This window comes from Acanthochromis polyacanthus, chromosome 10 (assembly GCF_021347895.1).
Source record: "Acanthochromis polyacanthus isolate Apoly-LR-REF ecotype Palm Island chromosome 10, KAUST_Apoly_ChrSc, whole genome shotgun sequence".
NCBI lineage: Eukaryota > Metazoa > Chordata > Actinopteri > Pomacentridae > Acanthochromis > Acanthochromis polyacanthus.
In genome coordinates, this window is record NC_067122.1 from 7,898,320 (window position 1) to 7,910,944 (window position 12,625).

General features: G+C 38.5%; 2 protein-coding genes across 19 annotated transcripts in view; one reads left to right on the top strand and one right to left on the bottom strand.

Annotated features, from left to right (window-relative positions):
- Positions 1 to 2,627: 2,627 nt before the first annotated feature.
- Positions 2,628 to 6,896, bottom strand: LOC110948260 (transmembrane O-methyltransferase homolog). Its single transcript, XM_022189709.2, has 4 exons — positions 6,719 to 6,896; positions 4,878 to 5,172; positions 4,310 to 4,506; positions 2,628 to 4,228 (listed from the first exon to the last, which is right to left on the bottom strand). The coding sequence occupies exons 2-4, from the start codon at positions 5,131 to 5,133 to the stop codon at positions 3,905 to 3,907; spliced, it is 777 nt and encodes a 258-aa protein (XP_022045401.1). The 5' UTR covers positions 5,134 to 5,172; positions 6,719 to 6,896; the 3' UTR covers positions 2,628 to 3,904.
- Positions 6,897 to 11,805: 4,909 nt separating this feature from the next.
- LOC110960615 (LIM and calponin homology domains-containing protein 1) overlaps positions 11,806 to 12,625 on the top strand; it is a 101,558-nt gene continuing 100,738 nt past the window's right edge. For 17 of the 18 annotated variants that reach the window (XM_051953999.1, XM_051954006.1, XM_051954007.1 and 14 more), the window contains exon 1: positions 11,807 to 12,122. In XM_051953999.1, the coding sequence (XP_051809959.1) occupies positions 12,021 to 12,122 (102 nt within the window). In that variant the 5' untranslated portion in view covers positions 11,807 to 12,020. Of the gene's footprint in view, positions 12,123 to 12,625 lie in introns of all 18 variants that reach the window. The other variant, XM_051954011.1, reaches the window with a different exon arrangement.

Below are 12,625 nucleotides of genomic sequence, written 5' to 3' on the forward strand. Positions count from 1 at the left end.
CAGCAGAGCATAGCTCTTTTAGGGTTTGATTTATAATTGAAAGCTGTGTTTACATCCGCTCTCTAGCCTCCATAGCACAGAGTGCAGTTCATAGCTTGGTGAAGGAGGAACCCAGAAAATTGAGCCCATTAAAACTGGATTTTTTTAGGGGAACTCGGAGGAAGGGGCAAAGGTTGGGGTGGTCACAGAGCATGGTGTTTACATCTGGTTGTACATCACTGTGTACACTAGTGGTACTCTGAAAGGAGGGCAAGGAAATTTTAAATCACCCCTGACAGCTGAGAAATTGACCACCTCTTGGCTCTAACATGTGTCTTGTGGGGTGTTGGGAGACTCTCCGGGTTGACATGGTGGTGGAAGCTAATGAGCAATCATTATACTTGGCCTGCTTTGTGTAATTACATACAGATATACACCATTTGTGAACATGCTAACATGACTTGTATACTGCCATTATTTCTAAAATGAATACGAGTATGAAAAAGGCATTATGTGTTGTGAATCACACGCTACAAAGGGAAAAGACAGCCAAATATATCAACGTCAGCATGAAAGCTACACAAAAATACAAAATCCACAAGCAGGTTTGCATTAAATCCACCAATCTGTCCTATTTAAAAGCTTCTCTGACTGTACAGTGTGTTCATGGATACAGAGAGGAAGGACTTTGTCACATATCTGGTTTGTATAAGTTTTAAAAGCTGCTTTTTTGTTTCCAAAATTGCCGTAAATATTTACAAAGGGACCAAGCTCTGCTCAGCTAGAAAACAGAATCCAAATAAATGAGTTCTCTTCTTGCAAAACATAAATCGCAAACTCCTTGCAGTGAATGAAAAAATGATTACACCCACCCTGAACGTTCCCATTTTTCTAAGTGAAATGCTCCAGATTGCTAATTAGTGATAATAATATTCAGTACTTTCACTTCCACGCAGGCAATCACTTCCTCACTGTGGGCGTCACTTTCTTCTCCAAATGGTACATGTCGTAATTTAGAATTAAAGTAGTTATATTTTGAGGCTGATTGTGCAGCTAACTTTGTGTACTAATCACTTGGTTCTTTATGTCTCTGCAGTTTGCCATAATAGAAGTGATGGAAAAAACAATAACCAAGATGCCTGGGGTTTTTAGTATTAACTCACACTAAACTGAAGTATGTGTAACTTTGTATGCAGATGGTTCAGTAGTTATATTAGACGTCATTCTGCGTACAGAATGAACAGTCCAACAGATGCACAAAAAGGTATCTGTATCAGTTTTCTGCAGAATCTGTGTTTTTCCACATAGTGTCTAAATCAGCAAATGCAATCACTTCTTCTCCTGCTGTGCAAACAGGGATCGATGCATGAGATGATAAAGTATTAATGAAGCTTGGCCCATTACCCATTCTGCTCTGTGGAGATGTTCATGGTCAAACTGGATGGAGTTTCTCGTCCCTTTCCTGTGCATCGCTTAAATTTCTACTAAATACCAGTTTAGTCTCCCTCCCCCGACTCTCATTCTTGCTCTTTTAACTGCAGCAAGCAGGGTCCGAGCACTGACGGTGCCGAGGACAGGCGATGCAAGGGCACCGACTGTCCAAGGCACCAGTGGTGCCTAGGACCCTATTGAAACCTTAGGGTTTTTTTATTATTATTATTAGGGTCCGAGCACCGACGGTGCCAAGGACAGGCGGTGCAAGGGCCATGCCCGAAACCCAAAAGGAAGTCCGCCATCTTGAATTAATTGTGAGATTTTTGACGATTTTTGTCATTTTTGAGAGCAAATTCCTCCTAGGGGGGTAACTCCAGGAGACCTGAAATTTTGTCAGTCCACACAGCAGGACTTGGTGATGGAAAATTATCAAAATGTTACCCAGAAGCCAAATGGCGTAGCCATGGCGACCATCAGTTTTGATGCTTCGCCATGAAACATCAGCTGCTGTATAACTATCCTCTGCATGCTCCAATCTGCCTCAGACTTTACATGTGTGATCAGAGTCCAATCCTGATCACATCCATAGGCCAACATACACTCTCAGTCGCAGCGCCACATGTTGGATGGAAAAGAAATGCTGCATAACTGGCCTCTACATGTTCAAATCAGCCTGAAACTTTACATGAGTGATCAGAGTCCAGCCCTCATCACATCCACAGGTCGGCATACACACTCGGTCGCAGCACCACCTGGTGGACATGCATGGATTCGCCGACAAGCAAGGACGCGAGGACCCGTCCAACGCTGCTTGCAGCTTTAATTTTAGTTATTACTACATTCATTGTGCTGTTGTGGAACAATCGTGACCTACACTCCACACCCACCCAGATGCTCCTGGAAATATTGCATTTAATTAAACTGTTATTGAGCAAATATTATTTATATAAATTGGGGACTTAATTGCCATGCAACGGCTTTCCAGCTGTGTTGAAAGCCTCACTGCCATTACAGGCGAATTCAGAAAAAGCCCACCAAAGTCCTGCTCAGAAGACCACGCTGAGTCTCCTCAGTCCAGATGCTGGCTGGAACAATGAATCCACATGATGGCCGCTTGGAGTCGAATAGTAAAGCTTAGAAAAGGATGCTTTAAAGTGAACATAGCAAACGTCTGGACAAGACAGTGAGTGATCAGATGAATAAATGAGACAACATGAGGTGGAATCATTTATATCACTTTCAGTCTGCAGTAAAATAAAACATGTTAACTCGTACTAAGTCCTGAGGTGCAACAACAACAAGAAGAAGGATGTCTTAAATTGAGTGGCATTTCCCTTTAAAAAGCTTGCCATGGCATACATATGCCAATAAGCAAGTTTTTATTCTGTTAAAATGCAGACAGTGCCACCAAGTGGTTCCTAAGTGCACTACAACTAGTCATTTCTATCCTTTGTGTCTTTTGTTATGAGGCGAGGTGATTGTGGAAGCACCTCTGGGTTTCTGATCATCAGCTGTAATATAGAAAATAAATAGCCAACAGATCCTGAGGTGCTGCAAAAAAAAACACTATCTGGTCTGAATGTACTAAATGAGAAACAATAAAAGTCATGTTGATCCACATGAAACTAGTTACAAAGGATGATAACCTGAAGCAGCACTGTACTGATGAGACGTCTACCATGCGTGCCTTTTCCTGAGCTGTGAAGTGAGGAATTCTTTACATAAAAAACAACAAATCTAAAGAAAAAGTGCCAGATCTTTCAATTTATTTCCCTCTCGCACATTTGGTGCAGAGAAATGTTCCAGGCAGTTGTTTAAATCACTTAAATCTTGTATTTCTGCTTTTTCATCCTTTAATCTATATTTACTGATCAAGGATGCAGTGTCACTGTGGACAGATTCCTTCTGCTCCCTACAGTGGACGTGGAAATAAAATAATTGAATGCTAAAAAAAAATGTAATACTACATAGCCAGATGTTTGGCTGATAATATTTGCAACATAATTTTACTTTACATTGATATAGTCAGTCTTTTTTTTGATCACGTGGTCAGTGAGTGTCATCTGAAAAGTCCTTCCTTGAAGCTCATCTTTATGTGAGGGTGTTTTATAGGAATCTATCTTACTTTTTCTTTACTACTGTTTCAAGTTTTATTTTTCAGCTTTAACTGAAATAGAATTGATCATTTTTTTTTAGAATCATGGCCCATTTTTGTATTTATGTATCAAATGATATACAAAATAAGTGTCCAGATGAAATAAACGGAAGCAAAACGTAAACTCTTTGAATATAAATATTATGCTCTCTTTCCTGCCACAAATCAATTCTAGCAATATCACCTGATATTTAAAGTGGTTAAAAACTGTACTCTATTACTTATTTCATTACGAATAAAATCTTCAGCTCAAACTTCAATATTTGAAATGATGAACTATTTAACACCATCAGTCCATAAGACCTAAGCAGACAGTCACGTTCTAGACTTCATCCTTTATATTGTGCTTTCTTTTCGGTAAAAGATTTCCATCAGACACTGAAGCTCCGTCTTGATGCTGTAGCAGTCTGTCCTTCCCCTGATGTGATTCAGGACTCCTCTGAAATCTTCAGCTCTTTGCTTTCTTTTAATGAGCAGCACTGAGCAGCCAGAGGGGCAGAGGAGCTGCTCTCTTTCCAGGGCCAGCAGGTCTGGAAGGTACTGCTGGGGATCGTGGTCCATTAGCACCAGATCGACGCCCTCACTGGTCCCTGCATCGGGCCCAAGAAGTGAGTGCAACCTTGGGATGGCCTCGGCTGAGCTGCATGTCAGTACCTGGAACTGAGGAGGACAAGAACAGTTCACATCACTGGTTTCCTGCTTAGTTTTTCATTAGGGTGTGGTGATCGCCCTTTCCTGTACCTGGGAGTGTTTGAAGCCAGACACTAGTATGACTTCCTCCCCCAGATCTGCTGTGACTGGGTCCAGCTCCACTGTGATCAGTCGGCCAGCAGGGGGCAGCAGACGTAGCAGGCGGACTGAGCTGTAGCCACAATGAGTTCCAAACTCCAGGACCCTCAGTGGACGGACACGCCTCACCACCTCATCCAGCACCTCACCTGGAGCCACAGAAGCAAAACTGGGGCTATTGTGTTTGTAGCTATCATGTTGGATCAGAACTGGAGACTTTTTTTCTAATGGTGTGGAATTTTAAACACTGACTAGTGATTCACAAATTCAAACACTTGACAAAGACTACACTATACAGCTACATGCTTAGTTTGTGGCAACCATGTTCAAAGAACTAAGCAATCATATTGTGTATATTTTAGCATGAACTTTAAGACAGATCAGGTGAAAACATTTGCTTTTGTATGTCTAAACAATCAGTGTCACTTGAGACTTGCACATGAAAATCTCTCCTCTGCTCTGATTATACAAACTGATAAGGCTTTTAAACGCACTGAAAGCGATTGTAGTTCTCACTTACCGATCTCTGGGCCGATGCAGAGGGAGGGGTGCGTCCGAGCGTAAAGGTCAAAGGTCTCCAGGACACTGTTAACTTTGCCGTGGGTGCAGTTGGAGAACACGAAAGCGTGGGCGCTCTTAACACATACTCGCCCTCGCATCAGCCTCAATGCCCAGGCCAGAGCTTGCTGGCACAGCGTGGCAACTTTCACCCGGTAGCGACTGTACACCATGACGATGGCGGGAAGCAGCGGCACAGATAAAGCAAGCAGCCACATCTGAACAGTGCATGGAAAGACGGTGAAATGTCCTGAAATCTGTGGATAACAGATGGAGAAGCTGGAATCAGTTTGTGGTTTGATTTGTCACTGAAACGATTCAAAATGCTGCTTTCTAAAATAGGATTTCCTTTAGATTTTAGTGAGGTTTGATCATCAGTTTCAGCTGAGGGATTATGGTGTTGGCTGAATTATTTCAGTAAGAAGAGAAACTGAACCTCCTTTGTTTTCACCTGATTAATGTCAGTACAAACCTCCAACTTCCATGCAAAGTTCTAGTTTTAACTGTTTTTACACTTCATTTATCTACTTTATCCAGACATGCATATAGAGTTAACCGCCAAACCCTTCACAGCCATGTAAATGTTGATTTGCATGATTAATTTTTTTTTATGAACAGATTTCCTTTGGCTGAAAATAACATAAACAATGGACAAAAGACAGTAAGTCATTGCATTAGAGATGTTGGTGATATATCAATTTTTAAATTATATGATTGTAGGCTTGGTTTTACATGACATTCTACAATTCTACAATTTTCGTTCAGCTTGTACTTGTAGCTTTTACAAATTTTTGAAAGCAGGATTCAGTCAGTGGAGAGCTGAGAGTTTACAGGTGTTTCTGTCAGTCAGACATTACAAGAGCTTGGACTGAGCTGGTCTCATGTTGGAACGAAAAGCTGCAGGTTCTCAGTTATATGTGTGTATACATATATATATATATATATATATATATATATATATATATATATATATATATATATATATTAATGCTCATTTCTAATCTTCAATGGTGTAGTCTTTTGGGAATAAATTCTACTAAAATTTGTACTGAATACAATATTAAATGTTCTTAGCCTTAATATGTAGGGGAGTCGTGTAAATTCATGTAATAAATAATATCCCAGGGTCATCATCTTTGCATTATAAATGTAAGGGGCACTCTACCAGTCAAAATTTTGGACACACCTTCTCATTTAATTGAGTTTTCATTTAATTATTTTTCTACTTATTTCATTGTATATCAATACTGAAGACATCAAAATGATAAAAGAATACATATGGAATTATGTTGTAAACAAAAAAGCATTAATCTTCAGCATTAATCTTCAATGTAGAAAATAATACAAATAAATAAAAAGCACTGAATGAGAAGGTGTGTACAAACTTTTGTCTGGTAGTGCACATTAGTTAGGTAAATAAACATAAATCCTACTTTTCTACTCAAAAATACTTTGGCTCTGTTATTTTAGACATGCTATATAAAATCAAATCAAATAATATAAATCAACATTGTTTTTAATTCACTAGTGAGCAAATATGATTTTATCTGTTAGATGGAATAGACAGTATTAAATTAAATCAAATGTATATCCTTGTTTAAATCAAAACATCAGGATTCAGGGCTACACACAGAGATCACATGTCCATATATTTCTGCCAAAACCTTCAGGGTTTAATATTATTTATCTCCAGCTGAGCCACAATCCTTCAATTATAGACCAACTCCATCTTTAGACTAAATAATCATACAGACTATGTGCATTTCTAACACAGTATGTCTGATTTCTCGAGGCAGCTCCTACCTGTGTGCTGGGTTCAGACACAGATGGTCCTGTCACTCAACAGTCTGGACGCTGAGCAGCAGAATGAAAACAAACTCCTGAAGACAGGAGGGTAAATTAACTGTCACCCTCACAGACCTCGTGGGAACAAAGTACGAAAGAAAACTACCGGATTGTTTACGGTATCCAGGAAATACTGTCGAAGCTGAGTCTGACGCACGGAGGGGAGGAGTGGCCAGGAGGGATTACACCCTCACCCAGACTCCTCCTAGTGAAGGTCACTACCTGCAGACCTCCACCAGAGGGCAGCAGAGATGTAGAACACCAGAGCGTGTACAGGTCATTCTGATAGGCTGGACGGGAAAATCACAGGCTGGATGATGGGTAGAAGGAACACTGTAATAATAATAATAATAATAATAATATGGTATCAAATTTTAAAAAATAAATAAATGTTTTTCAACAATTTACTGTTATTTTACAGATTTTCCTTATTTGTTAAATTACAGATAATAACTAAATTTTGTAATAAAATTGACAATAAATGAATAAATTAAATGCCCACAAAAAATTCTGTCATTATAAATGGTAGTTTGTTTTTTGAAATTATTTTACAATGTTTGTTGTCTAAAATTATACTACAAAATGATACTAACAAAAATTATGTACATTAAGAATTGAAAAAATGGCATTTAAGAAAAAAATGTGATAGATTGTCCCTGTTTTGTCAAATTACAGGTAAATCATGTTGCCTCTAAAAAATAAAAGTATAAAAAGAACAAAACTGTATATAATGTCTGTCGCCATCAAATCTGTTTTTACAAAATAACAGAGATTTATTCTATTTAAATTAGCTACAAATATCATTATTTTACAAATAACTGTTAAAAAAGAAGACAAAGCATGAAGCCAAAACTGTAAATAATGTTAATGTAAAATTCTGCATTATTTTAAAAAATTGACAATTTTTTTCACACAGTTTGTTGTTTAAAATTATACTGTACAATGATACTAACAAAAAGTTATTGTATTAAGGACAGAAAAAATCATTTTTGAAAATAAAATTCTTATTTGATAGAGTGCCCCTGTTTTGTCAAATTACAGGTAATACCTATAGTAAAATAATACTTCCTTGACCAAAAACACACATAATGTCCACATCATATCAGTCTTTTTTTTCTCACAAAATTACAGAATTTTGCTGAATTTAAATGAGATATCTGCTATTTTTAGAGATTTTTTTTAATGTTACAGTATTCCACTGTTAAAATCTGGCACCCTTGCTGCCAGATTTCTACCATTTTTTTAACAGATTTTTTTTTCAAAGTGTAGCATATGGGATGCAGTTTCATAATCTAATAGCCTCTAATGATGTTTGCAGAAGTTGAAAATATTGAAATCGTGTGTGTGTGTGTGTGTGTGTGTGTGTGTGTGTGTGTGTGTGTGTGTGTGTGTGTGTGTGTGTGTGTGTGTGACTGTTCTCTGGAATCTGCTCTGTAACACAAATAAATCAGTCATTTTATTGACTGACGTGGCTGCATAATTTCTTACATTTCTTTAAAAAGACACAAGAACAAAAGATTGTCCACGATGGCAGAGATCAGGTTTTAAAACTCTGTTTCGGTCCCTCTGGCTTCATTGTGCAATCCTACAAACATCATTAACCATGTTTGCAATTGAGCAACTGGTAAGACACTAAATTCTCGGCTCCTGATTACAAATCAGTTTCCTGGGGTTCAAGGGCATGTTTGCTCATGTTTCATTGCCAGTTAGAGAGTATTTGCCAATGATGAGTTTTTCCTTCCAATGCAAACACTATGACATAGCTAAAACGACAACCAAAGACCAACAAAGAAATGGGAATAAATAAATAACTTACCGAGGGAATGGCTTTTGAAATGTACTAATCTAGTATCTGCAGTCGTTACTGTAGAAGCAGTTGTCAAACATTTTATTATTAATCATCTTTTTTTGTGCAGGATATCCCAGCGAAACACAGTTTATCCAATTTTATCAAGATTTGTATTCACTTTATTTGAAAAATTAACATGATTTCATTGTTCTTCTAACACAAATCACAGAAATTCATAATTTTTAATAGAATCAAACTGATGAAAGTTCTAGATTACACTGATAGAAAAGTTCAAACTTCTTCTTAGCAGTATAATTTAGTTAACAGTAACTGCATCAACAACTGGAGGTCAGAGTTTTGGGTGCCTTTGCTCTAAATCTGTGAACTTGCCTCTCTTAGTTGCCCCATATAATGAAAGTGGGTGTGAGATCCCCAGCGTGCTGCTGCCCTCATTGGCTGCTGCTGGAGTCTGTGTATTTTTGGCCCTTGGAACTGAGCACACTGCAGTGAGCAACTCATGTCTGTCCAGTTGCGTCAAGCTGCACAAGAACAGCCTGAATATTAGAGGAAGTCAAGAGAGACGTTGAGAAAATAAGAGCATGGAGGACCTCTCAATTGTGACTTCAGTTCTTGTGGATTTTAATCACAACCATCAATCACACTTATATTTGGTCAAGTTAAACACACATTAGCCACTAATTCATTATTTTGTTACAGCAAAAACGTGTAAGAGATGACTTTTAACAGCTTCTGTTTCGTCATGAAGTCAATGTTATCAAAATAAAATTTAAAATCATTTTTGCACTTCATACATAATAAGTGGACTGCTGTCTTGGTTACCATTGGCCATTTGTGTCTAGTTTAAGAAGCAGATCTTCATTTCAGTAGTTGTGGAGAACCCCCTGCCATTGCTTCACTGTTGTCTTTTAAAGCAGCTCCTTACCGTACAAGCTGAAATGTTTACTGTTAATACTGAGCTAGAAAAATCCAGTTATACCCACTGGACAACTACAACCTGGAATAACGTGCACTAAAATCTACGACTAGACTAATACAGTTTTTTTTAAATTTTCAACTTATTTTACTGCAAGCTGTTCAAGCTGTTTTTCTGCTTACCATGTGAATTGCTTTGCTGACTTTGCCTTTAAATATGTAATGGCTATATAAGTGTTCTATTTGTGTCCCTAAATCTATATTTTCTCACTTGGCTACATTGTAAATGAGATAAGTGTTGATAAGCCATTTAGTCTTGTCAAGTTGCGTGACTGCATTCTAACATTATTAATGATCTAATGTAACCTAAAGTGTCAGATACAAACATTATTAATTGGCCACAGTAGAAACATGAAGTTAATTCAGTGTGAACATTTGTAATGCTGGTTAGGGCACACTGTGTTAGCTAATCCTGTGTTAGCCTTCTTGTGACCTGACAATGTGACCTTCTAGTATGTGTGTCCTGGTTTTATTATGTAGGATTAATCTGCACTACTATACCACATCTGTTCCGTCTACTATACAGCCTATATGAAGTGATACCATAACACAGATTAAAAACAGGATGGAAAGTTCTAAATGTCAGTGGTCCAGTACTGTGGATTAGGCCTAATTGATGTTTATTTATGTTTGCAAAATTATTTCAAAATGTTCAGTTTGACCAATTGTCCTCTCTCACTTTGAAGATGCTCATAGCAGTTCAACAAGTTAGATCCCAGCCCCAAAGAGAACAGATGCACCACATGCTGCACAGACTTCCACCGCTCATTCTGTTGCTCAATATTGTTCCACCCGACCATCAGGGGCCACTTAGATGTATCCATATTAATGTCTCTCTCTGTCTGTCTAAAGTCTGATTTACTCTTGTTTTTTTAATTTTTGGTTGGTGTGGTGGTAGTAGGGGGATATTTTACTGACCATTATTGTATAAAAAAATAAATATATATATCTGCCCCTAGAGTTGTACTAGTGTACTGCCTCAAAGTGTCCTGTTTGAGATCTAATGACCACAAAGCCCACAACACATGATTCCATTGTTATTTTATCTGATAATGATATAAGTTTGATACTTACACAAGTAAGTATCAAACTTAGAAAGCATTGTTTGGGTGGAATGAACCTTTCATATCTTAACTTGTTAGTTTGAAATTGCTATTTAGGTGAAATAAACCTCTCAAATCTTTAGTTGTTGGTAAGAAAGCACTATTTGGGTGGACTAAGCCTTTAAAATCTTTACTTGTTAGTTAGAAAGCACTGTTTGGATGGAAATGAGTGGAATAAACCTTTCAAATCTTAAATTGCTGGTTAAAAATCATTCTTTGGGTGGAATAAAAAATTCAAATCTTGAGTTGTTTGTTAAAAAACACTATTTGGGTGGAATGAACCTTTCAACTCTTAGCTTGTTGGTTAAAAAATCTCTATTTGGGTGGAATAAACCTTTCAAATCTTAACTTGTTGGTTAGAAAACACTATTTGGATGGAATTGGGTGGAATAACCCTTTCAATTTTAAACTTGTTGGTTAAAAATCCCTATTTAGGTGGAATAAACCATTGGAGCCTTAAGTTGTTAGTTACAAAGCACTATTTGGGTGGAAACAAACTTTATAATCTTAACCTGTTGGTTAGAAAGCACTATTTGGATGTAATGAACCTTAAAATTACAGGTTCGTGGACGTCAAGTCGTACTTTCTATGGAACACATTGAAATTAGAAACATATTTTGAGTGGAATAGCCTTTAAACCCGTTAGTGACCGCATTTTAAGGATCCTCCATGGCGGTAGGTGGCGCTCTCATTAAAACAGGCTCCAAATCATAGACTGTCTTTGCTCCAAACGTGCGGCCGAGAGGCGCGATCGCGGTTCTGAAAATCCGCGGCACCAACTTTTGGGGGCTTCTTCGGTTGTTTATCGTCCTCTGGTTTAACTTTGCAGCTCGAAAATGGGCCATTTTTTAAGATTCTGTGAAGTTTTTACTATGACGTCACTGCCAGTGGCCCTTTATTTACCCTCGTGTAGCATTAGCTGGCAAAGTTAGCTCGCAAACAATAAGCTAAGATACCGGCTAATTAGCGGTTAGCAAGACTTTAGACACAATCTTAAGTATTCCGGAAATGTTAACGGAATGCACACTGGGCGTTATATCAAAGGTGGGCAATTCTACATTTGCTGCACTGGAATATTTGTTTCACATTTAACTAACAAGTTCTCCACTAGTACTTTTATTGTGTCGCACCGGATGTCCTGTAACTAACTGTGTGTACGTTGACGCTGCTTGTTTCTTCCACAGACTCCAACAGGAGCAACGCTGGAGAGCAGCAACTGGTCCACTCGTCTCGCCGGTGCTGCTGCAACACATACAACCGCCCGAGGAGAACCGGCTGAGGGACACGGCTGATTTCGGTGGAATAAACGCGGCACCGAGCTGCCTTCGCACATCTCTGCAGGCTTTAACAGTTGACGAGCTGCGCTTCTTCGCCAATGGCAAGTCCGGTGGCAGACATAGGACAGTCTCATCAGCATCACCCTGCGACCGAATCGGCCGCAGACTCCGCGTTTCAGGAGGCGCAGAAATGGATAGAGGTGAGTCATTCAGTGTGATCAAAGAGCACAAATGCAGCTTCACATCACTCGGCACTTTGCCTCCCTTTAGTGCAGGTGTTTTGTTGTCTCTGTGTGGCCTTAGTTACTGGTTTGCAGCTCGGATTCTGCAGCGACTTCACCTTTGGACGACAGTTTATTTATTGCTTCGTCACCTGTTGAAAGGTGACTAAAACTTCAATAATTGGGACTCAAATTTAAATGAAAAATGCACGTTTTACTCCTGTGAAGTTCAGTACTGGGCTGCAGTGTGCCTGTTGCTCAATGTTTGGTAATTTAATCATCTGCAGTACAATATTCTAGCAAATACTTCCATCAGAGATCCAGAATACTGAGTAAATGATCACCTTATTGGCTCCACAATACAATCCAGCATTTTTAACCTCTGATAGATTCTAAGTAAATAATACAGCAATGTTCCAATTGGGAGGTTGCACATATTTTTTTTTGTCAGACCCTCCTAAATGTTGCAGCAGGCAGTCAGT